At 43.0% G+C, this 26,307-nt stretch overlaps 2 protein-coding genes across 2 annotated transcripts in view; both read right to left on the reverse strand.

The window, feature by feature from the left end:
* Positions 1-9,207, reverse strand: part of CYBRD1 (cytochrome b reductase 1) — a 43,860-nt gene extending 34,653 nt beyond the window's left edge. The window contains exon 1 of the mRNA XM_082260311.1: positions 8,905-9,207. Within this exon, the coding sequence (XP_082116437.1) occupies positions 8,905-9,091 (187 nt within the window). The 5' untranslated portion in view covers positions 9,092-9,207. The remainder of the gene's footprint in view (positions 1-8,904) is intronic.
* A 12,491-nt stretch (positions 9,208-21,698) lies between these two features.
* DCAF17 (DDB1 and CUL4 associated factor 17) overlaps positions 21,699-26,307 on the reverse strand; it is a 44,039-nt gene continuing 39,430 nt past the window's right edge. The window contains exons 12-14 of the mRNA XM_082261006.1: positions 24,862-24,945; positions 24,025-24,180; positions 21,699-21,883 (exon numbers count right to left, since the gene is read on the reverse strand). Of these exons, the coding sequence (XP_082117132.1) occupies positions 21,770-21,883; positions 24,025-24,180; positions 24,862-24,945 (354 nt within the window). The 3' untranslated portion in view covers positions 21,699-21,769. The remainder of the gene's footprint in view (positions 21,884-24,024; positions 24,181-24,861; positions 24,946-26,307) is intronic.

Below are 26,307 nucleotides of genomic sequence, written 5' to 3' on the forward strand. Positions count from 1 at the left end.
AGCGGTGACATCTCCGCTCACACCCGCTGCCATCCGATCCTGTCTGTGAAATCCGGAACGGTTGGAAACCCTATTTTCCATCTGTCTAGAGGATCGGATCGGATAAGATTGGATGAAAACGCACAGGCGGTCCGTTCTTATCTGATCTCCCATAGAGGAGAGCGGGGCTCCCTTGCAAAGTAAGCGGAGATGGAGCGGTAATCCACCTGCTCAGCAGGGACCGGTGGATCGATCCCTGCTGAGCAAAAACGGAGGCTGTCGGGCGCACCGCCCGTGTGAAAGGGGCCTAAAACTGGAGATGGTAAAATTTGGTGCAGCTATGATAGAAACCAATCAGCTTCCAGGTTTTATTGTCAAGGCTTAATTGTACAAGCTAAATTTAGAAGCAGATTGGCTACCATGCACAGCTACACCACATTCTGAGTGCTCCAGTTTTACTAAATCTCCCCCACTATGACATACTATAGGGAACATGCTGTTATTGTTCCACCCATTATACAATTATATTATCAGACACTGCAAACAGCAATGATGATGGGCAAAGTGCAGTAACTTTGGCAGCCAGATTTAACAGTTCACAGTAGTCAAAACAAAGAAAGAAGGATGCTGATTGGCTGTTGTAAGCCATTGCATTCTACGGACTGGTCTTTTCTTGGTTACCCCTGGTCTTTTCTTGGTTACCCCAACGCTTGTTATGTGTCAGCCGAGGCAGACATACCACGGTTGGTGATGCTGTACATGCGAGCTCGGCTTTGTAACCGGTAATACTTCCAGGACTTACACAACAGCAGCCTTCAGTTTGTTTGGGAGCCCCATCTGTTGGAAGTAACAGATGACATGACAGGTTCTCTTTAACAAGCCCAATAGGGCTGAACCAGCAAAATACTGACCCAAATAAGCTCATAAACTGCATTTGTAAAAGCAAATATTCCAGCTCATCTGCAACAAAGATTTACTGTTCTACTGCGAGCTGCCTTTTCCTGCCAGATGTTACTGGTGGCATGGAAATTACCCATGGCTCTGCGTTCCTATCCCAGGAAAGTGACTGCTCTCTGCTAATGGAATGTTTAAATATAAAATCTTTGCAACTTGACTTTAATAGGAATCTGCTGTAATTTGTTGTATTAATATGGGTGGACACTTAGCCCTGAAAGCGGAGAGCGTTCAACAAATGACTTCTAAAACTCAGAATACTTTGTTAGTCCAATGCATGTTATGTCGGGCCTTGGAAGGACACCGCTGTACCCCGTAGCTCCATAGCACTCATGGATTTGAGGAATGCTCCTCTAAAGTCTTTTTTAGTAAGCATTCTACTAGTTTTATCATCTGGCTGCATGCTCGATGACTACATTACACCTAGCACACGGGCTTTCCGCCGGGCGGACTCCGTTTTGCTCAGCAGGGATCGACCCGCCAATCCCCGCTGAGCAGGCGGATGACAGCTCCGTCTCCGCTTATTTTGCAGAGACAGAGCTGTCAGAGCCCCGCTCTCTTTTATGGGAGATTGGATGAAAACGGACCGCCTGCCCATTTTCAGCAGAGCCGATCCTCCAGACAGATGGAAAATAGGGTTTCCATCTATCTGGATTACACGGACAGGATTGGATAGCAGCGGCAGTGCCATCTTAAGAGCATTATAGGCCCCTGGGCAATGTAGTGCACTGGGGCCCTGCCTACACAATCACCCATGAGAATAAAAATGCAAATTATCCATAAGGCGATATTGGTACCGCGGTGCCAGGCTAATGACAGCTTTCAAGTTGGGCGGCAGGGTCCGGTGAAGACAAACACGGATGGGAGTCAGACTCCACTGTCCTGTGTGCGCCTGTTCCTGTGGAGGCGGACAGGCATTCCTGCAGTTGTGGGCTCCCCCTCCACAGCCCAAGTGGCCTGACAGCAGCGCAGGGCCGACAGGCGCTTGCCACCTGCTAAGTTTGGCGGCGGGATGCACACAGGAATCGGGACTAATGCTTGGTTGGGGCTTGGTCGCTGGGCCCCCCAGGCAAGTGGGGCCCATGGGCAACTGCCCAGCGTGCCCATTCGGTAAGATGGCCCTGAGCAGCGGGTGTCAGCGGAGAGGTCACCGCTGACATCCGCTGCACCATAAGGCTGCATGGAGCATCTGATCAGGAAAGCCCGTGTGAAAGGATCCTTTGGATCAGTTCATATGGGCATTTATCATTGGCAGCTAGGGGTGTAAAATTTGAACCCTGGGACCCGGAGTTCAGTAGGGCCACACTGCAACTGCAGGAAGAATGCTTAGCTCGAAGCTGTGATGCTGTCCTGCAATGTTAAATTGCCAGAAACAAACAATTAGATGTACTGTCAATGCAGCACCTATTCCCTGCGCTCTGAGTGGTGCAATCCTCTATCCAACTTGACTGTAGACTTGTAGATGAGAACAAATGACACGGCAATTTTATAATGTTTCAGCCTTTCAGCCCCTCAGTGGACGCGGGTGGTCCGGGAACACTATAAACGACAACAAACACAAGGGCGCACCGGCCTAATGCATTATCTCTTAAACAGGTTTATTAAAATAATGGATTAAAAATACTCAAACGAGTTTCTTGATAAAAAACACATCAAATAGGTATAAAATCCTCAGCATCAAGATCGGGATTGGATCGTCCCCTGAAGCTGTACAGGCTTGCGCATTTCGAGGAGGCTCTGAGGAAGAGGCGCTGCCTCAAAACGCGTAAGCCTGTACAGCTTCGGGGGACGATCCAATCCCGATCTTGATGCTGAGGATTTTATACCTATTTGATGTGCTTTTTATCAAGAAACTCGTTTGTGAGCATTTTTAATAAACCTGTTTAAGAGATAATGCACTAGGCCGGTGCGCCCTTGTGTTTGTTTTCGTTTATAATGTTAAATTGCCAGTTTGCAGTTTAAAAATAAAAAACTCCCCCAAAACAGGCGGTCAGGTGCGGCTATACTGCCCTTGAAAAATGGTCCAATGCAGATTAATTTTTAGAGGGTGGTAAGCCTTAGGCCTCATGCACACTGTACGTTATATAAAAATGCAGTAGCGTTTTAGCTGTAGAGTGAGTTTTGCAGAATTGTTTGCAATAGCGTTTTTAAGGGTTTTATTATTATTTTTTTTTTTTTTAGCAAAACTGAACTCCCATAAAAGCTTATGGCTCATAAATGCTGATAAACACCAAAAAGCCAGGTTTTTCATCCTTTTTAGCGTTTTTCAGAGTTGGGGCATTTTTACAGCTGAAAAACGTCTCTTAAAATCCAACAGTTCTGGGGGTTTTTTCCAGACAGAAAACTCCCCTGCCAAAAACTGCTTATAACCGCCTATGTGTGCATGGACACATAGGAAAACACGCTGGGGAATTTACTGGCTGCAGAAAAAAAATGTCTGACGCCAAAAACAGCCGCTGTAAACATGTCCTGTGTGCATGAGGACTTACTGCGAATAAAAGAAGCCTTACAGTGGGGGCCCCCCTGCACCGCAAGGATTACATGCATATGTAGTCTAGGGGTGCAGGGATAAGGTCTATTACTAAAGCTTCTTTCACACGGCCGCTCCGGATTTCCAATCCGCTGCGGGACTTTTTTTTTTCACGGAGCGGATGACATTTGTGTCATCCGCTCCGTGTGCCTGCATATCATCCCATCCGTTGGCGGATGATATGCGGACATAATGTATGTCTATGGCATTGCGGATGTCAGCGGATGACACCGCTGACATCCGATTTTCCTTCCTTTCCGTTTTTTGAACGGATGAAAAAATAGGGTTCTGTTCCGTTCCAAAAAATGGAACAGAACTGAAAGGAGGAAAATCGGATGTCAGCGGATGGTATTCCGCTGACATCCGCAATGCCATTGACTTACATTATGTCCGCAAATCATCCGCAAAAAAATAGGATGATTTGCGGACAAGCGGAGCGGCCGTGTGAAAGGGCCCTAAAGCTGGATACACACTATACAACTTTTGTTGGAAGATTTCCTTTAGATTCACCTTCAACTATGTAGTGCAAGGGCCTGCCTGATTGCATACAAATTGAAAGTGTTTAGGTCTGACCTCATATTATATGATTTTGGTAAGTCTAAGGCTACGTTCACAGGTGGGCGCAGCGGATCACGGGCAGAATCACCCGCGATCCAGAAATCATTGAAAATTGCGGGATGCCTGTGCGATGCCCGTGATAAGCAATGGTACCCTAAACGCTGTGCGATGTTGCCGTGATTTCCGCCTGCTGAATCGCGGTAACATGGCGCAAACAGAATCTCGGGACACATGACGCACAAAAGAAGCTCTTGTACCTTTTTTGGGCGTCATGCGTCCCTCGATTCTGTTTGCGTGATATTACCGCGATTTGGTAGGCGGAAATCACGGCAACATGACACAGCGTTTGGGGTGCCATTGCAAATCACGGACATCGCACAGGCGTCTAGCCATTTGCAATAAAAACCGGATCGCGGGCAGAATCGCGGTGATTCTGCCCGTGATCCGCTGCGCCCACATGTGAACGTAGCCTAAAGTAAAAAAAAATCTAAAGAAAATTTTATATTGTGTATCCAGCTTTACCCTACCGCTTGATCTGGCAGACTCTAGCCCTGTTCTCTTCTGCCTGAAGCTACAGACTATGGGCAGTCCTTCAGCATCATCAAATACAACACAGGGTTATTAACATTGCATTGTAGTTAAAGGAGGCAAGCATGGATCCATGGTTGAGAGTTCCTAGTGGCCAGTACACGCAATAAGAAAATCAGGTGAAATTTTCCATACAAGGAACGATCGGTCAATTATCTGTTCGTTAGTGCTTTCGTCAGGCAATTCTAACTGTTGGGACGAAAAAAAAAAGGTGCAAGCTAGAAAATATTTATCATAAGTGAGCACAATGTCCAATTTTCTTTCAATGTGTACATTAATCGTACAGAAATAATCGAATATGAAAAAAAAAAAAAAAAACATGCATGATCACTACACCGCTTCCTCTGCTACTATGCTAGTACATAGATACATTGGTCTTTGTTGTTCGAGAGTTTTTATACAAGGTAATAGCATCCTCGCTTACATCATGGTACCCAGATTCAGGGAAAATTGGACAATTGCCCGATTTAGGGTCCCTTTACACGGGTGTCCTGCCCAGGACACCCAGTTTTGCTCAGCGGGGATCAATCCGCTGATTCCCGCTGAACAGGTGGATGACAGCTCCGTCTCTGCTCTCTGTACAGAGACAGACCTGTCAGAGCCCCGCTTTCCTCTATGGGAGATCGGATGAAAATGGACTGCCTGTCCGTTTTCATCCGATCCACCAGACGGATGGAAAATAGTATTACCATCCGTCTGGATTTCATGGATAGGATTGGATCAGATAGCAGCGGGTGTCACCGGTGACATCCGCTACTCCGTAGCGGTGAAAAGAGTGTCCCCTAGACTAATGAGCATTTAACCCAGTTCAGCTGTAACCATTTCTCTCAATCTATAGATTATCATTATCTGATGTGTGAAGACTCACAGGTGAAGTAATTAGCAGGGTTTCATTGACTTGTTCTAATTAAGGCTGGCCATACATGTTCAACTTTTGTTGTACAATTTTCTGTCAGATTTACCACAAACCACATAATGTGAGGTCAAAGCTAAACAACACATTCACAACATTCGTACTACATACTTAAAATTAAAGGTAAATTTCAAGAAAATTGTAAGAAAATTGGATCATGTATGGCCAGCCAAATACACTTGTGTAAATACCTGGGCACTGGTATGGCAGTATCAGATGTGCTCTTTAAGCGCCGGTTCACATTAGTGCAATTGCGGAGATCGCATGTAATTCTGAGCCGTAACACTGCTCCTAAATCCATACATGGCTGAAATTCGCACCGCATCCGCAATAAAACACACACATGATGCTTTTCTTTATCCGCAGAAGAATCGGATCGCATAGTGGTTCACACTTGTGCAATCCGAATTCTGTCTGAACTTGCAGATCACACGGCGATATGTGATCGCAACTGGGGGTGTCGTTACTTTTAATTGACACCCCCTGCGTATCGCATATGGCAGTGTGAACTGCCAGAGGTGCGGATGCGATGCGGGATCACGATGCATATTGGCAGCGTTCCCGCATCGCACAAATGTGAACCGGGACTTAGTCCCCTTTCACACATACGGTCCATTCAGATCCGACTATCAGTTTTTCAGGTGGATCTGAACAGATGCCACATGCATCTCTATGGGACAGCGGATGTCAGCGGACATCCGTCCCTGGCCATCAAATCCGGACAGATGGAAACCCCATTTTCCATCAGTCTGGCGGATCGGATGAGAGCGGAGATGGAGCGGTCATCCGCCTGCTCAGTTGACGGAACGGAGCCATGCGAAAGGGGCCTTAGTCTAGGTTCACATCTATGCCGCTGCGCTCGATGTGTTTTTCAGGCATGTTTTGCAGTGCATTTTTAAACTCTCATTTTCTATACGTTTTTGCATTAAGTTTTCATACATTTTACTTTTTCCCCCCTCTCTTTAAACACACTGTACATTGCTGGTTGCTAAGGAGTCATCAGCTGTCAGCGGGGTTCCTCACTGACCGCTAAATGTAGAAAAAAAAATTGTGACAAAAAAAAAAAAAGCCCCCCTCCCCCCCAAATCCATAACAGATCCTTATCCTAGCATGAAGCCCAGCAAGTCAGGAAAGGGAGGCCAGTCCACATGCCCTCAACATGGGGGGATGGGCTTATGTTGATGGGGGACAAGGTCCTCTTCCCTACAACCCAGGCCGGTGGTTGTGGGGGTCTGCGGGAAGGAGGCTTATCTGAATCTGGGTCACAAACATAGTGCGTTTTTCTGCACTGGATTGCATGGTATAGAAGTATTATGCAATTAGGGTGCAGTGCATTTTTTTTTTTCTAAAGTAGTGCATGCCCTACCTCAGGTGCTGTGCATTCTGAATTCAGCCTATTCAAATGAATGGTCTGAAAAAACTGACAGGCGGATCAGAACGGTCCGCCTGTGTGAAAGGGGCCTAAGGCTAGGTATATATTCCGGCACCCACCCCCAGTGACAACATGCGGGGCTGCCATTTATGCAGAACAGCACCCCCATGTATGTAAAATCGCAGTGAGTGTGTGGGTACAGGCAGGGCAGGCAACTATACAGGGTCAAAATGACCATGCAATTTCCCTGCGGGGTGCTTTTTGATAAAGGTGCATGGTATTCCCCCCCCCCCCCCCCCCCATCTCAATGGGAATTTTACATTTCATCACCATACTGCAAACCTAAAGGGCCATACACACTATAAGATTTTCTGAAGACTTTTTCCTTCAGATTTACCTTTTCTATGTAGTGCAAGGGCCTGCCAGATTGCATACAAATTGAAAGTGTTTAGGTTTGACCTCATATTATCTGGTTTTGGTAAATCTAAAGGAAAAAGTCTTCAGAAAATCTTATAGTGTGTATGGCCCATTATACAGACGGTCCCCGGGTTACAAACATCTCCTACACACAAACAGAGGGCGACAACAGGAAGTGAGGAGAAATCTCCCCCTAGGATGTGAAATTTACTCCTGTTTGAGTTCTCATGGGAAAAAAGGTGTCTCCACTGAAGCTCTATCACGAAACCTTTGTTTCCACAACAACCCAACATTTTCAAAATCCAGTTGTCAAAGGGACAGAAAGCGAGTAAGGGTCCTTTCACACGACCGCTCCGCTGCGGGACTTTTTTTTTTTTTTTCACGGAGCGGATGACATTTGTGTCATCCGCTCCGTGTGCCCGCATATCATCCTATCCGTTTGCAGATGATATGCGGACATAATGTAAGTATATGGCACTGCGGATGTCAGCGGATGACACCGCTGACATCCGATTTTCCTTCCCTTCCGTTTTTTACACGGAAGAAAAAATAGGGTTCTGTTCCGTTCCAAAAAACGGAACAGAACTGAAAGGAGGAAAATCGGATGTCAGCGGATGGTATTCCGCTGACATCCGCAGTGCCATTCACTTACATTATGTCCGCAAATCATCCGCAAACGGATGGGATGATTTGCGGACACACGGAGCGGCCGTGTGAAAGGACCCTAATCTGGACAAACAGGGGCACAGACAACAAAAATTACATTACAGGGGTGATAACCCTACCCTATCCAAAAAAAAATTTTTTGGCTGCAGCTACACTTGAAAAAAAAAAAAAAAAAAAAAATGTACCTGTTCCGACTTACAAACAAATGCAACTTAAGAAAAAACCTTCAGACCTTATTTTGTTTGTAACCCGGGGACCGCCTGTAGCCACACTTGGGGTTGTGACGTGATCCCCTTGAATTCAATATGCAAGTTTGACAGGCAGTGCGGTCTGTCAAACCCCAAAAGCCGAGTTAAAATTGCTGTCCCACAAATCATCACTGCAATGTATACTCACCCCTCTGACCACTATCGAAATTTGAAGGTGGGCAGTTGGGGGTGCTAAAAACACCAATTAACTGTCTGCTTTTACTGCCCCTCTGCCACCAGGGTGAAGTAAGCATTGATTTTCCCTTACGTTGGAGAAATTTCCACTTTTATATACTTTTTTTGCTTCTTTATGCCCCATACACATGTGCAGATTATCTTCAGATTTACCTTTTCTATGTAGTGCAAGGGCCTGCCGGATTGCATACAAATTGAAAGTGTTTAGGTTTGACCTCATATTATATGGTTTTGGAAAGTCTGCAGATAATCTGCACGTGTGTATGGGGCATTATAAGGAAACGGTCAGATGCAGTGCTAAAAGCATCCAAGATTACCAATAACTTTTTGGAAAACGTTGCACTTGTATACTAATTATCATCCCAACCCGCAATCAGCCATGGGGCGATTACACAATCAAGCCATTGTTTACGTCATACAGTGCGATATATAACCCTGACCATGATTACACAACTTTACACACGCAGTAATGCAAAGCACATACCAATGCCTTCAATAAAGACGAAACCAGTGATGATCAATACAGGGTGCCAGTTAAATTCCGCACTGCCTCCATCCCATGCCAGCCCATCACTGTAGTGCAGCACCCAGACCAGGACAAAGATAACAAGTGCAAATCCCAGCAGCAGAGAGGAGACAAGGAAGAAAAGGAAACTTTTGTAGCCCTCCATCTTCAGCAGCCCATGCTCTTCTAGTGAACTGGCTTTGTAGAGTTTGTAGAGTCTGTAGGCCCACACCTCCTCCCCTCCCCTGATGTGATGTGAAGAAAGGAGGAGAACCAGGGAGGGTGGAGGAGGTTCATTTCACTGAGTTTTTCTACTCACTGGCTCTTCTGTGTTAAAATAACAGGAAAAATGTGTTGTGCAACCTTGGTCTGGCTCAGGTCCCAAAGCATCTACAAATTCCCGTGATTCTACTGTCACTTATACATCTGAGCAGAGCGTTGTGTAACAAAACAGACTTGTACGTAGAAACAGATTCTGCGTATTTACAGAACTTTGGCCAAATTAAAAAGCAGCAAAGATTATTTAAACACTTGACCTCCAAATGATTTACCCCCCTTCACGACCAGACCATTTTTTTTTGCCATAGAGCACTGCATTACTTTAACCACTTAAGGACAAGGCCTATTTCTGTCACTTGTTGTTTACAAGTTAAAATCAGTATTATTTGCTAGAAAATGACTTAGAACCCCTAAACGTTATATATATTTTTTTAGCTAAGACTCTGGAGAATAAAATCCAATATTTTTTTGGAAAAAATAAATCTCACTGCATATAAAAAAAACGAAACAGTAAAGTTAGCCCAATTTTTTTCTATAAAGTGAAAGATAATGTTACACCGAGTAAACAGATATCCAACATGTGATGCTTCAAAATTGCGGACGCTCGAGAAATGGCGACAAACATTGGTACTTAACCACTTCCTTACCGCTGGACGTCATATGACATCCTGGGTTTAAGTGGGGATATCTGAATGATGGGTGCAGCTGCAGGCATCATTCAGATATTGTTTTTTTTCAGCCGGCGATTCCCTTCACCATAAGTAAAATCATAGCGGCTGTTCAGCCGCTTGATCATTCTTACAGGCGGTGGGATCATTCTTACATCTCTCCCCTCCCACCGCCCTCCAGTGCTTCTACTGGCTCGCCCGTGCAACCGGCGAGCTGGAGAAGGAATCGGCTGTCAGGCGGAAGTACATTATAGAGACTGCGAGGACCAGATAGTCCCCGGCTGTCTCTATGACTCTCGGAGGCCCGGGCGTGATGTGATGGTGTCCCGCCCGGCCTGGCAGTTTTCAATACTGCACTGATCTCGGCTAAATAGCCGAGATCGTTTTTTTTATTTTTTTATTTCAGGCTTTCTAGCCTGTAGGAGAGATCTGAGGTCTTATTGACCCCAGATCTCCCCATAAAGAGGACCTGTCATTCACTATTCCTATTACAAGGGATGTTTACCTTCCTTGTAAGAGGAACAAAAGTGATCCAAAAAAAAAATTCTAGGGAAAGTGTAAAAATAAAAAAAATGTAAATAAAAAAAAAAAAAAATTTAAAGTGCCCCCCGTCCCCCATGCGGAAGTGAACGCATGTGTTCGTCGTTGCCACATATGTAAACGGCGTTCAATCCATACATGTGAGGTATCGCTGTGAACGTAAGAGTGAGAGCAACAATTCTAGTCAAAGACCTCCACTGTAACTCTAAACTGGTAACCTGTAAAAAAAAAAGCGTCGCCTATAGAGATTTTTAACCACTTTACGACTGCTCACAGTAATATTACTGTGGCAGAGTGGCTCGTTATCGTCTGACGACGTAGTACTACGTCGTCAGACACTCCCCCTTCTGGGCGGCGCTTGCGCGCCGCCGGAGGCTCGCTCCCGCTGTTTCATTCACAGCGGGAGTCGGGCCAGGGGAGGAGCAGCGGCGATCGCCGCTGCTCTTACCCGATCGTCGGGGATCGAGTCTGGAGATCCGCCCGCTGTGTGTAAACACAGCGGGCGGATCTCCATAGTGACAGGGAGTGACAGATCGGACTGTTCAGCATAGCTGGACATCCGATCTGTCCATGACTCACTCAGTCACCTCCCCCCCTACAAGTCAGTAAGCACCAGGCATACATTAACCCCTCCCTCTCCAATAAAATTAACCCCTTCCCTGCCAGTGTCATTTTTACAGTAACAGTGCATATATATAGCACTGATTACTGCAGTAATGTCACTGGTACCCCCAAAAGTGTCAAAAATGTCAGTCAAGGGTCCGATCTGTCTGCCGCAATGTCGCAGTCCCGCAAAAAAAATCGCAGATCGCCGCCATTACGCGTTAAAAAAAAAACCACCAAAAATGACAGAAATCTTTCCCTTTGTTAGTAAACGCAATAACTTTTGCGCAAACCAATCAAAATACGCTTATTGCGATTTTTTTTTACCAAACATATGTAGCATAAAACAAATTGGCCAAAAATGTTTAAAAAAATTGGTTTTTACATCTTTTTTGGGGGGAATTTCATATAAAAAAATGTTAAAAATATTGTTATTTTTTCAAAATAAGCGCTCTTTTTTTGTTTATAGCGCAAAAAGTAAAAATCACACAGGTGATCAAATACCACCATAAGAAAGATCTATTTGTGGGAAAAAAAGGACGTAAATTTCGTTTGGATACGGCGTCGCACGACCGCGCAATTGTCAGTTGAAGTCGCACAGCGCCGAATCGCAAAAAGTGGCCTGGACGGAAGACAGCAAAATCCTCCGGTGGTAAAGTGGTTAAGTACCGAAGTTTGGCGTCATTCCACGAGTGTGCGCAATTTTAAAGTGTGACATGTTAGGTATCTAGGTTTACTTGGCGTAACATCATCTTTCACATTATTTAAAAAATTGGGCTAACTTTAGTGTTTTGTTTTTTTTTTTTTCAAATTGTTTTTTCCAAAAAAAACGCATTTTAATTTTTTGCGCAAATACCAAGTGACAAAAAAAGTTGCAATGAATGCCATTTTATTCCCTAGGGTCTTTACTAAAAAAATATATATAATTTTTGGGGGTTCCGAGTAATTTTCTAGCAAAAAACTGATGATTTTTACATGTAGGAGCGGCTTGCCAGAAATCGACTCTTATGGAAGTGGTTAAAAAATCTCCATAGGCGACGCTTTAAAAATTTCTACAGGTTACCAGTTTAGAAGTACAGAGGAGATCTAGAGTGAGAATTATCGCTCTCATTCTAACAATCGCGGAGATACCTCATAGGTGGTTTGAACACTGTTTACATATGTGGGTGCGACTTGCGTATGCATTCGCTTCTCGGAGGGATGGGAAGCTTTCAATTGTTTTTGTTTTTTTTTACCTTTTATTTTTCAATCTTTTACTGTCCCTTTAAAAAGAAAAAATTTTTATCACTTTTTATTCCTATTACAAGTAGCGATGAGCCAAATACCCCCCCCCCCCCCCGATTCGGTTCGCACCAGAACACCGCGAACAGAGGAAAGGTTTGTTCGAACAAACGAACCTCATTGAAGTCTATGGGGACTCGAACATTGAAAATCAAACGGCCTAATTTTGAAGGCTTAAATGCAAGTTATTGCCCCAAAAAAGTGTATGGGGGTCCGGGTACTGACCTGGGGAAGATGTACCAATTAAAAAAAAGTTTTTAAAAACAATCATTTTTAAAGGAGCAGTGATTTACTGATTTTAATGAGGCTTAAAGTGAAACTATAAAAATGAAAAATTCCTTCAAATACCATGCTTGGGGGGTGGGGGGTCACCTAAATGTGCTTGTAAAGAAGTGCATCTCAACAATGTATGTAGCCTGCTGCAGCAATATCGTCACGGTTCTCGTTGTGTATTACAGACGCCCAGGCGTGGCCGCCGTTAAGTACCTGACATGGTATTTGAACCTGTGTACTTTGACATTCTGTCCTATTATCCTGCCTCTGAGCCACACTTCAGCTCGTATGGATCCAGTCTTGTTAATCTGGTATTGCCTGCAGCACTAGGGGGGCTGGACTTCACCTAAGTATGCTCTTGTCTCTCATTGTCCACCTGAAGCTAATTGCTCAATAAGGCAAGCTTTAAAACACTGCCTCTTGGTTAGAGCAGTGTCAGTTCATTGCTGATCTTTGTTCATGTTTCCTAAGCGTGTGGTCCAGACTGACTCCCGCTTCCATCCTTACCTTCGCTCCTTGTTGTTCCTGCGATCCTTATCCGGACTCGTGTCATCCAGTGACTACAGTTATTCCTGGACTTCCCTTCCCATTGTATTCCTGCCGGTCCTGCTTATTGGAGCACCTTCCCTGCCAAGCGCCCGTGCACAGATTCACAGCCCAGGTGGCTTTCTTACCTGGTCACCTTGGACTGTGGATATCTGAAAGGGTGAGCGTACATCTCTGCGTTACAGACTCCAACAAAGGTAAGCCCCGTGACAAATACTGACATTTCTAAAGCAAAAAATGTCATATACATATAAATTTCAAATGGCATGTACTTGTCGTACAGGGGCAAAAAAATTGGGCCTTGGTTGTTGGTGGTGCCTTAACACCGCAACCCCTCGCAGTTACTCTTGCTGGGCGCAGGAATGGGACCTGCTGGTAAGAATTCCATACAAATTTGAAATCGCATGTACTTGTCATACAGGTGCAGAAAAATTGGGCCTTGGTTGTTGGTGGTGCCTGAACACCTCAACCCCTCGCAGTTACTCTTGCTGGGCGCAGGAATGAGACCTGCTGGTAAGAATTCCATACAAATTTGAAATTGAATGTACTATACAGGTGCCAAAAACTGGGCCTTTGCTGTTGGTGGTGCCTGAACACTGTAACCAAGCCCTCGCAGTTACTCTTGCTGGGTGCAGAAACGACACCTGCTGTTAAGAATACCATACAAATTTGAAATTGCATGTACTATCAAAAAATTGGGCCTTTGCTGTTGGTGGTGCCTGAACACCATAACCAAGCCCTCGCAGTTACTTTTGCTGGGTGCAGGAACGGGACCTGCTGGTAAGAATTCCATACAAATTTGAAATTGCATGTACTTGTCATACAGGTGAAAAAATATTGTTCCTTTGGTGTTGGTGGTGCCTGAACACCGTAACCCCTCACAGTTAGCAGGGCACAGGGACAGGGCCTGCTGTTATAAATTACATACGACATTTAAATTGTATGCACCTGTCATACAAGTGCAGATAAATTAGGCCTTGGGGGTTGGTAGTGACCTAAACCAAAAACATTGTTGGAAGCTAGCAGAATCAAGGTAGAGGAATAGGTTAGGCAGCATATGCAGTTTTCAAGGGATGACAGACCCCTAGCAAATTCAATCAGTTACATCAGCATCAGGGGCTTGATAGCTGTTGTTGATCCAGGACTGGTTCATTTTGATAAAAGTCAGCTGGTCAACATAGTCTGTGGACAGACACACTCTTTTGTCCGTCACAAAACCTCCAGCAGCACTGAATGTCCGTTTGGAAAGCATGCTGGAAGCAGGACAGGCCAGTATCTCCATTGCATATTGAGCAAGTTCTAGCCAGTGGTCCATCCTTAAGACCCAGTAACCCAGTGAATGCTCAGCTGGAAATGTCTCCAAGTGTCCTCTTGCATCTAGATAATCAAGCACCATATGATGGAGACGCTGCTGATGGTTGCTTAAACCTAACAGCCCTGGGTGCTGCTGAGGACAAAAGAACTGTTTAAAGGCATCGGTCAGCCGGCCGCCTTCTCCACCGCTCCTCCTTTGGCTGAACAATGCCTCAGAAACACATCCAGAGAATGTTGAACTCCCAGTGTTTGGAAAGGTGGTACACAATTTTTTTTTCAAGGCCTCCTCAAGATGTTTCATCCTCTGCTCCCTCTGCAAAGGCAGGATGAGCTCTGCAACTTTACCCTTGTAACGTGGATCAAGAAGGGTTGCCAACCAGTAATTATCCCTCTCCTTGATAGCACGAATCCTCAGGTCCTTTCGCAGGCTTTGCAGTATCAGGGAGCCCATGCAATGTAAGTTGGAGGACATGAGCTTCTGAGTCCTCTGGGTCACTAAGGATTACCATGTCAGCAGGAGTAACCTCTCTCCAACCACGTACAACTCCTGGGGTTTCTGGGTAATCAAAACCATCCATTGAAGACTGCATGAATGCTATTCTCTACATCCATGCTGCCGAAGTCCTCCTCCTCCTCTTCCTCCTGTGCGTTTTGTGGCCCTGCAGGAATGATATCTGCATAAAGGGGGCCTTGTGAGGAAAGGAAGTCCTCCTCTTCCTCCCGCTGTTCTGCTTCAAGTGCCCTGTCCATGATTCCATGCAGCATGTGCTCCAGTAGGTAGACTAGAGGGATAGTGTCACTGATGCATGCATCGTCCCGGCTCACCATCCTTGTGGCCTCCTCAAATGGTGACAGAACGATGCATGCATACCCATCATTACTGTCAGTGGGAGGAATATTGCCCCATCATTGGTGTCAGAGGAAGAAGTTATGCCCAATCATTGGTGTCAGACGGAGGAATTATGCCCCAAAGGTAAGAAAAGGGCTGCATCCAGCCCGCAGTCCCCAGTTTTGAGACCACTGGCCTAAAGTATGGACACAGTAGGAGATAGCCAAACAGATTGGGGTAGGGAGTTCCAGAGAATGGGAAAGGCTCTGGAGAAGTCCTGGAGGTAAGCATGTGAAGAGGTGATGAGGGAGTTAAGGGCCATACACACTATAAGATTTTCTGAAGACTTTTTCCTTCAGATTTACCTGTTCTATGTAGTGCAAGGGCCTGCCAGATTGCATACAAATTGAAAGTGTTTAGGTTTGACCTCATATTCTATGGTTTTGGTAAGTCTAAAGAAAATCTTATAGTGTGTATGGCCCATTAGAGAGCAGAAGGTCTACGGAGCAGAGATGAGCTCAGGCATGTTTTTATTCTAATCTGAACCCACCTAAGTGATCCCGCCAGGAAGCGGTTACTGTAATTGGGCTAATTCTAAGAGGCCAAGGCGCTCCCTGACCTGTAGCTGCACATATACAAAGGGAATGCATGCATGCCCAAGACTTCTATTATATGAGTGTGGTACATTTTCTGAAAGTGCACCAAAACCCCTGCATTCAGGAGTTTTGGTGCGCTTTCAGAAATCGCACAGCCTGCAGTATATTAGAAGTCTATGGCTCAGTGCAGCTAACCCACAGAAAGCTGCAGGTGCACTGCGCTGCAACCTGCGGATCAGTGTGAAAGCAGCCTGATAGTTGCTAATATGCTTATTGCAAAAGTGCATTGTGTTTAATGGGGCAGCAGCCGGCGCTACAGAGGAAGCATCAGCTTATGCAGCTCCTGCTCTCTCCACCTTTTTTACATTTTTTTTTATTGGGAATGTTTTATAGCAAAAAGAAATCATTTTTATTTGTGAGAAACAAATTACATAAATTTCATGTACAGAGCTGCATGACCGCGCAATTGTCAGTTAAAGTAACGCAGTGCTGTATAGCAAAAAAATGTCCTATTCATGAAGAGGGGTTGTGGTTGCAGGAAACTAATTTTGCGATGTGTATGGCCTGCCTTAGTGAAGCAGAAGGAAGTCAACCTAAGGCCCCTTTCACACTTGTACGACTTGAAAGTGACGCAACTTGAAGCAATGCCTGTGTAATGTTGAGGTTTATGGACCTCAAGTTGCATCAATGTCGGACCAAAGTGGTACAGGGACTATTTTGAAGTCACACAAGTATGAATGGTACTCATTGGAAATCATGGGGTACGACTTGTCATGCAACTTTGCAGTTCCAAGTCGCAAAAGTGTGAAAGGGGCCTTAAGTGAATATGTGCTTTATGTATACAGGGCAAAGTAACTGCTTCACTGGACCCCCCCCCCCCCCCCCAACTGCACATAATTGCCTTTCTTCTGCTCCTCCAACATGCAAAGAGAAAGCCCTATGTATGCTCAAAATCATAAGCGTGCCCAGGGTAGAGCATCCAATCAGCAAGAATCAGCACTCATGTAGGAAGAAGGGGGCTGAGTCACATGCTTCCCAGTTTTGGAAATACAGGGAATTTTCGAGTGGTAGGGGAGCAAATTGAAGAAAGTGCTGCAGGGGAAAACACCAACTGAATGAATCTGTACCAAAGCACAAGTCATGATGCTCTCTGCACTTTAAACGGACCTCTGAGACTATCACAGTGCAGGTGCATTTATACGGAGACTTGATTACACACAGGTTGATTCTATTTATCATCATTAGTCATTTAGGTCAACATTGGATCATTCAGAGATCCTCACTGAACTTCTGGAGAGAGTTTGCTGCACTGAAAGTAAAGGGGCTGAATAATTTTGCACTCCCAATTTTTCAGTTTTTTTATTTAACAAAGTTTGAAATATCCAATAAATTTCGTTCCACTTCATGATTGTGTCCCACTTGTTGATTCTTCACAAAAAATTACAGTTTTATATCTTTATGTTTGAAGCCTGAAATGGGGCAAAAGGTCGCAAAGTTCAAGGGGGCCAAATACTTTTGCAAGGCACTGTAAATGTTTTCCTTGGGATTAGACATACTTTCTAACTCAAATGAGGCCTCATGTTTTTACATCTTATGTAGCCAGGCTGCATAACAAACAAATATGATTTTTTTTCTATGTGCATACTTTATACTGTAAAATCCGCTCTATTTTGGCAGCTCACAGAAGATCTGGTCTGCTGGTCTCACAGAGAGCACTGTGATCCAGGTCCGCAGCAGCCCAACACTCCCAGCACAATGCTCCAATCAACAATGCTGCTCAGGGAGGGTTTTTTTGCTATTTGTGTCCCAATCTGGAGATTGCTCTTTACTTCCTGTCCCAGAGATACAAAAAGAAGCAGTCAAGACAAATAGGAAAGGTGAGACTCCCGAGCAGGGACACAGACCGGAAAGAAAACAGGTCCTAAACCCTTTCCTAGCTTTAGCCTTTATATACAGTTAATGTATCTGAATTTTTTTCAGCATGTTTGGTATCATCACTGTTTACAGTTTTACAATAGTTGTTTGAGAATCTTTTGCAAAGTTTCTTACCTCTGAAATGCCAACTATCTGATAGACCTGTTAGGCAGCGCATGACCAACTAAAGAAGTGAATGACAACGCTGCAAGGCTTAGCATTGTCTTCACATTCCAAGTCAATATTTGAAGAGGTAAGAAGAATGTAAATATTGTCCTGGAAGACAGCCGAATCTTTATACCAATAAGTATATTTAAATATGTATAAGAAATGCAGTTGGTTCTGAGACAACGAGGGCAATGGATGTACAGATCATTTTAAACAATGTAAAGATCTCTACAATGTCAATGAATCTCACTGAATATTATTCGAAGTGTGTTAACATACAGGAATAAACATGTATTTTGTGAATCTATCTTCCTAGTGTAGCAAAGAGAGGATTCTTTGATGAGTTACATTTGATATAAAACTGGTATGGAAATTTTTTTTTTTTTTTCTTTTCATACATGTTGCTTGCTTTGGATTTTACTTATAGGTGTTACAATTTACATTTGTGGAATTGTATAACCTAGTTTAATTGTAAGCATTCAGGTATGTTCTAGCTGAAATCCCTTCATGGGGCCTTTTCTTCATATTTCAGGCATGGGTGTCCGTTGGTATGTATAAATGCTGTCAACTACCGAAGACATATATGCCTTCTCTTTGGCATGCTGCCCTTACATCCTTTATGTACATTCAAGGAATAATCCCTGCATTTTTACGGAATTATTTAACACTTCCATGTCTAGCACAGGCAATCGGTCACTGAAATCCCATAGCATTCCTTTTAAGCAAACCAGTGGACTTGACGAAGAAGGTAAACCAATTACGGGATCACAATGTTAGCAATTCACAAGGTCTGTGCATTTAGAGTTTTTTACATAGAGCTTGTGTATCAAAAAGATCCATACCACTCACAATCTTTGCCCAATTAAAACACCCATACAGGTTATTTTATGCTGGTGATGTGTCCCTCTACTGATTTATTCACCTGTGCAATTCGAACTGCTGACCATGCACAACAGATCAGTACCTCTGATGGTAAAGAGCTGTACAGTACCCTTAAGTGTGCCAGCTGATGGCTGCATGTGGTAAATATTCACATGCACTATATCATATTTTCACAATTAAAAACAAAAGTCAGGTAATAAGGAGGGGGGGTATTTGGTTTTAGGTCTTCTTGAACTCTTTAAATGATAGGTTTACTATGTGTAACATGTTACTCTGCTCTAGTCCCCAACTAAATTTCTTCATCAGTTTAGGCCAATGTGAATTCTGCTACATATTTTTGGTAAACAATATCCCAATAAGCGTATATTGATTGGTTTGCACAAAAGTTATCGCTTCTACAAATTATTAGATATTTTTATTTATTTATTTTTTACTAGTAATGTCAGCGATCAGCTACTTGTAGAGGGACTGCAACATTGCGGTGGACAAATCTGACACTCTTTTGGAAACCAGTGACATTATTACAGTGATCCGAATTAAAAAATAAATAAATACTGTACTAATGACTCTGGCAGGGAAAGAGTTAAAATCAGGGAAGATCGAAGGGTTAACTGGGTGCCTAGCTCAGCCTTTTCCAACCAAGGTGCCTTGAGGTTTCTTCAGGGGTGCCTTAGCAAAATGCCTAAAAAATTGCCCAAACATTGTTTACAATCCAGCACGCAGATGAAACCTGCCTTTTAGTTACACAAAGCCACAGGTTTTCATTGTACACCATTACAACCTTCTAGCTGCCGGCATCCTAACAACCAGTGGCATCACCAGTTGATATGGAGGATGTCAGTTGCCTGCATAGCATCCTTGTTTGACCCTCCCCTGCCCCTCTCAATCAGCTTTACATTAGCTTATTGATGGAGGAAAACTGAGGGAGAAGAAAAACTTTGGAATACTAGTATCAGTTTGCATAAGTGTTTTTGCTTTGGAAGAATAAATCACCTCTAATGTTGGGTGTCCTACTTGTGTGGATGTTGCTGCATTATGTAAAACTATTAGAATCATTTTTCCATTTTAGAATGGGGTGCCTGTTTAAATATGTAAAGGGTGCCTCAAGATTGTCCGTAATTTATAAAGATCTCCATCTTCTCCCATCAAAACAGCAATCTGCCTTGTTTACATAGGCAGATCGCAGTTTTGCCTCTCCTGGGAATGATCATGGGTGGCTAGGACCCGCTATTCTTTTTTAATATACATGTTGCTTGGTCCATAGCTGCACCGGCTTTAGATATACATGTTCAGGGCTTGCTCCCCCAATTTTTTGCTTGTTTATTATGTATTCGGGCTGACCAGACTTCTGAGGTTGAGCACCCCACCCCCCACACACACCTGTACTCTATCAGTGTCCACTATCAAGTAGATATAGGAGTAGTCTCTTGTAGTGCATTAGCACATCTATCCCAGCAAGGAGTGTTGTCTCCAAGGGTTAGAGAGGCTGGATTCACCCCTTTTTTTATGGCTAGTGTAGGACCCGCTGATAATGGGGTACTTTGACGTAGTGGTGGGCTTGAGCACGATATGGCCATATGGTGGGACTAAATCCCCATTTTTATTTATGGATTGTCTCCATATTTGATAGTCATTTCTTTTGCATGTGTGCGCTATTCTTTTTTAATATGCATGAAGTATTGATGTTCTTGTGTTTTGTCAGGGGTGTACACTCCAATATAAGACCCCATCGTCTGTCAAAAAAGAGCATTTTGCCTAAACTTTTTCATCCCGTGTCAGAAAGTTGGGAGGTATTCAATAACCAAAATGTTTTTTGTTTCTAATGCCAATTAAAATACAAGCTCCTCCATACAATTCTTAAATATAAAATGGACAAACCAAAATAATTATTTCAGTATGGCTAAAACTTGGGAAAAGTTTGCTATTCTGCAGAATCCACATCTCCAGTGTCATGGGCAGATATTTATACCTTTTTTTTTTTTTTTGCTGTTAATCATCTTCCTCACTGTGGCATAGCTGAGTAGGTCTAAACAAGAGTACAAAAACATATAAATAAATAAAGGATCCAATTAGGGATAAATTTAGTGGTTTTGGCAAAACGTATTTTTTTTCGAAATTACTGATTTCAATGTTGGTGACATTTTGCCAACCAAATTCTACTGAAATCATTTTTCTAGCTATCTGGAAATCAGTATGAGGTCCAAAACCAACACTTATGAATCATACCATCATGAGTCTGCAGTGGGCTTCCAAGAAAGGACAATGCTTAAAGAATAGATACCAATGGCCTCTATGCCTTCCCCAAAGTCAGAACCAGAGATATTGAGATGAGGATACTGACAACTACAGTGTTTAATCCAAGGGGCAAAGGATGTAGGCAAGTAAGCTGTACTGTATTATTTTAGGAAGAATACCATGTCTGATTGAAGTATACTTTTCAATAAAATAGTGCAGAAAGCATATTTGGTATTTGCAGTTCGTACTCTAATGCCTCGTTTCCACTGAGTGGTACGGTACGGTTCGGAACGGTACACCTTGCGTTTCCACTGCCAATAGTACCCTTTCATTATAGGCGGGGTGTAGCAGGAAAGCTGTGATAGACGATTCTCTGTCAACCGATCAAAGTTCTGCAGAGTGTAGCTCCACCCTGTTGGTACTGTACTAATGTGCTTGGTACCCCAACGAAAGCGTCCCAAAAAAGTGGTACGGTTCGGAATTAGGGTACCATTCACAATGGAAACGGCATACATAGCATACCGTACCAGAAAGCTCAGTGGAAACGGGGCATAAGTTATCACCCTGAAGACTTAAAGAACAGAAAGTAAGGATTTCAATGATAAAACTTGGCCGTCCAAAAATATACATTTTATTGTTTTTCATGAACTGAAATACTAAACCAAACGTGATCACACATTCAGTTTTAGCGTTTAAAAAGTCTTTCATATCCGACATTAATCCTTCAAGTTGCAGTGCATTTTGTAAACATAGCATGAAAAGTTGTGGTTGGGCCTTTCCTCTATGTGTATTAGAGTGTCACGATCAAACACTAAGGCGTGGCTGTGAGTCTGAAAGAGAAAAAAATGCCCAAATTAAACTTCAAATAAGACTTGATAACCTGTCACTAGTAAATCTAATCCAGGATCTATACAGAAAGGAAAACAAAAATAGCACAAGTTAGAACTGATCTAAGCAGACTATAAAGTGAACAATAAATTACTTCCATCCCTCCACCTACTATCTTGTAAGCCCTCATTCACATTACTGAAGCACGTCATTGGACAATCGCACATAGCCTTGATTTTTGCATATTGTTATGCTTTACACGTAGGGCAGCCTATTTGTTTCAGTGGGCTGTCCTACGCATGACAAAGACGCTCATGAACCTTTTTGAGGTTTAAGCTTTCTGTGTTTTCTAACCATGTGTTTGTTACACATGCAAAAACCCTCTCCTTTCTTGGTGTGTTTGAGGTGCAATTAACAATAAATTGCACTTCAAGTACGACGCACATTATGTGAATGCACACAAAAAGGCATGCATTCAGGAGCTACACTTTTCACTGCTGTATTCCAGTACAGATGGCATACATGGATAGAAATTCATCCATTTGAACTGGGACCTGCTGAATTTCGATCCATGTATGGAGAGGCTGGTTGTACACAAGTCTATCTATCGATCAACTTCAGCCAGCAACACTAATCGTTGTATTCTGATGCAAACTACAGAAGGAAGGATTCCCTCATCTACATCGAATGTGTGAATGGGCGAATTTGATAATTTTTTTTTTTTTTTAAGCCACTGGTTGAACCAAAAAAGATGATCAGTCTATGGGCTGCCTAAGACTTACAGGTCCTTTCCCCACCCCACAGTCTGTGACGTCATCACGCACAGGCTGATATTGGAAGTGAGCGTTTTTTTTTCATTTATTTTTTAACAAAGGACAAAGCTGTTTTTTATTTATAACTAATGATGATTTTTCTTAAAGCAGAGTTCCACTCAAAGTGGAACTTCCACTTAGGTCTCCAACCCCCCTCCGTTGCCACATTTGGCTCCCTTCGGCTTGCGGCTTCACGGCTGGGTTCCTTTACCGGCAATGGTGGCGGCAGCATCCGACAGCCAACGGAAACATAGGCTGCGGTGCCGACATCGCTGGACTCCAGGACAGGTAAGTGTCCTATTATTAAAAGTCAGCAGCTACAGTATGTGTAGCTGCTGACTTTTAATTTTTGGAGGGGGGGGGGGCGGAACACAGCTTTAAGGGGGCCAAAACATGTATTAAAGAAGACAATATTCTCTGTGCACTGGATTTAGTGCACTATATTTGTGAGTGCTATTTATATTGTTTTACAACATACTGTTCTTTTTTGTTTTTTTTCTTGAGCCGATGTTGCTGGAGGAGAATAGGGCGGTCTATGGGTAAGATATGATTGATACATTTGGTGAAAACAAGATCACCAGCCCCAATTAAAGGGCAAGGAGCCCGTAAACATTATCAGTGGGTCAACTATATAGGTGAGCAGTTTGTGTGGATGGTGGTGGAGCATGGCCCCTGTGGTGAATTCAAAAACAGTCGGCACAGAAGGACTGTGGTGCAATATAAATAGATATTATTACACTGAAGACACAGATTCAATCACAGTGGTGATATATGGATATTTATTTATTTATTTATGCAATTTGAGCATGGATATTTAGGATTATTGCATATATCTGAATGTATATGTGAAGATACACATGTATGTACTGTTTTTGTGACTATTTTTCATGGTCTAGTTTTACACTGCACTTATTCACGCGTGTATAACAAAAAAAAAAGAATTTCGAACACCAGAGGTTTCACAATATAAAATATTACACAGCAGTCACCATAGAGGCGCTTTATGTGTATATAATCTGGTTGTTGCAGGAGTGTAGGTCTGTGATCTACTTGCAAGAAGCATGGTATATTGTTATTTGCTAACGTGCACATTACTGGTAGCACAGAGAAAAACCTAGGTTTAGTTTTGCACTTATTAATCTTTATTTTGTGTCCTAAAGCTAACTTTGAGCTCTGCCTTTAGTGTTGAACCCCACCGCTTCACTAATCGAATCAAAGCGATCCAGTGACCACTAATGACGCTCCAGTTGGAAAATAGGTTGGTGTGAACAGGGTAGAGCATAACAGAAGTCCATTAATATAATGTAGAATGATGCAGATGCATATCTTACCACATCCCAGGATTCCTGGAGTATGATTTTCTTCAGTACTCTGCCTGTTTCATTGCAATGTAGATTAACATGTGCTTTTCCTTCAGAGTCTGTCTGGGTCACAGCCACCACTGTTAGTAAGTCCAGCTCATCTTCATATACTACAGCCTCGAATGTCTGGTGTGGCCAGGAACAAAGGCACAGGAAGAGGTTAACTGTACACACTATATGCTAGGGGCATCAGCCAATTTTGAACTGTTAAACTGTTTTGCTTGACCCCCTTGTAAGTTTTTAGGTGTAATACATAAATTTCAATATATAAAAAAAACAATATACTTTTTTTGAAATGTTAATAAAACCATATGGACTGGCTATTTTAGTTAATAATACTAATCTCTCTTTATCAATATTTTTACCCAAGAGTCACCAAATGTTGTAACTGAATCTGGAAAATGGATGAATTTTAGGGAGAAATTGATGTGAATATTGGGTAAAAATATTAAGAAACAGACCCCTTAGAGTTATTTCATTTATTGTGAGAAAGAAATTGCCGTTTTGTAGTCACCTCTTCATGTATAGCTGATGTGTTGCTTGGTGCTTGAAACAAGTACACTGTAGAAGTTACCCTTGGCTCTGTTCTGACCAGTGGAGCATAAAACTCAAATTCTTTTTAAACTCAATCACTTTTTTGTTGAATGAGGAAAAAGTGATTGAATCTAACAGGATGTCTTTGGCCTTCCAGATAAACCAGAGCACCCCGAAGAAGCCCATAAAAACACAAGGAGTAATGGTCATTGTATGTTCTAATAACTTTTTTAAATCCACTATTTACGTAGAGTTTATCGCAATAATTTTTACCTCTTGTTCTGGATCATCGTCCAGCCTATCATATCGCCTTTTCACCAACCTCCCAGATGCAGTCACGGTAACCTTATTGTTTACCTAAAAAAAAAAAAAAAAAAAAAAAAAAAATTTGTATAAAATTTTTAAATTTTAAGATAGTCTGTACTAAGAAAATACAGCAGGCTGTCATTGCTCAACTTTCCTTTTGAAAATGCTAGTTTCCAGGCTGCTAGGTTAATCCAAAGACACTAAAGTGGAATTCCAGATTAATACTAACTATGCTTAAAATGTTCCCTCCTCTCTCCTGCTACCTAACCTGCATACCATCTGTAAATATATATTATCTCTATCTCCACTCCAGTAACCTCATCTTCTGTGAGCAGTGGCTGCAGGAGAGAGGAGGAAGCCTTGACATCACGCATAAGCTCCCATGTCCCAGCTATTGTTGCCACTCCCTCCTTTCCCTTGCAGCTGCCGCTTATTGACACATGAAATTTTTAGGTTGGCAGGTTATGGATTCCAAATTAGCTGCTCTCTGCTCTTTTGATAATAAACATCTAAAACAATATCTTGTTCTTTCATTACATCAAATTTTAATGAATTGACTACGTATTCCAAAAAACAACTTAAAGTACAAGGTTTGACAGTCTAAACAAGAAAAAAATTCAGTTACTATGTGATTCAAAAGCCTCATATAAGTAACAAAAAATAATGGTATTTTTGACTTACCATAAAATCTATTTGTCTAATGTTCATTGAGGGACACAGCTCCTGATATTCTTAACCCTTGGGTTATACTGCTCCCTAGAGGAGTAGAACACTAGGCAGAACAAAAAATGCTGGCTACACCCATGGGGAGTCCCAGGGGGTATACTCCCTCTCTCTGCTATAGCCACTCAGTTTAGTTACAAGCCGTGTCAGGAGAATTACAACTCCACAATGTGGTGGGTGCTGTGTTCGTCAATGAACATTAGAGAAATGTATTTTACTGTAAGTCAAAAATCCAATTTTCTCTTTCATTCATTGATGGACACAGCTCCTGAAATTCTTCACCATTGGGACATCCCAAAGCAGTGTAAACCATGATGGGGTGGGAACAGGGAAAAATAAATTCCCAAGGCTAAACTATAGCCAACCAGGTAAACAGGAGCTCAACCAAACCAACTGGAGCCCACCTGAAAAAAGCAATACACCCTCAAAGAGGATCAGGTCCTCTAAACAGCAGCTTGCAAAACTTTGCAGCCAAAAGAAGCATCCGCTGATGCCAACACATGCAATTTATAGAACTTTGTGAAAGTGTGCACCGGTGACCAGGTGGCCGCCTTGCAAACCTGCATCACTGACGCCTGATAACGGAAAGCACTAAGCGCCCTAGTAGAGTGCGCCTTGACAGGGAAAGGAGGAACCTGACCCTTGATGGAATAGCCTGAGTCACCAGGTGTCTCATCCATCTGAAAATGG

The sequence above is a fragment of the Pelophylax lessonae genome (assembly GCF_965119305.1).
Source record: "Pelophylax lessonae genome assembly, chromosome: 6".
In the NCBI taxonomy this organism is placed as follows: Eukaryota; Metazoa; Chordata; class Amphibia; order Anura; family Ranidae; genus Pelophylax; species Pelophylax lessonae.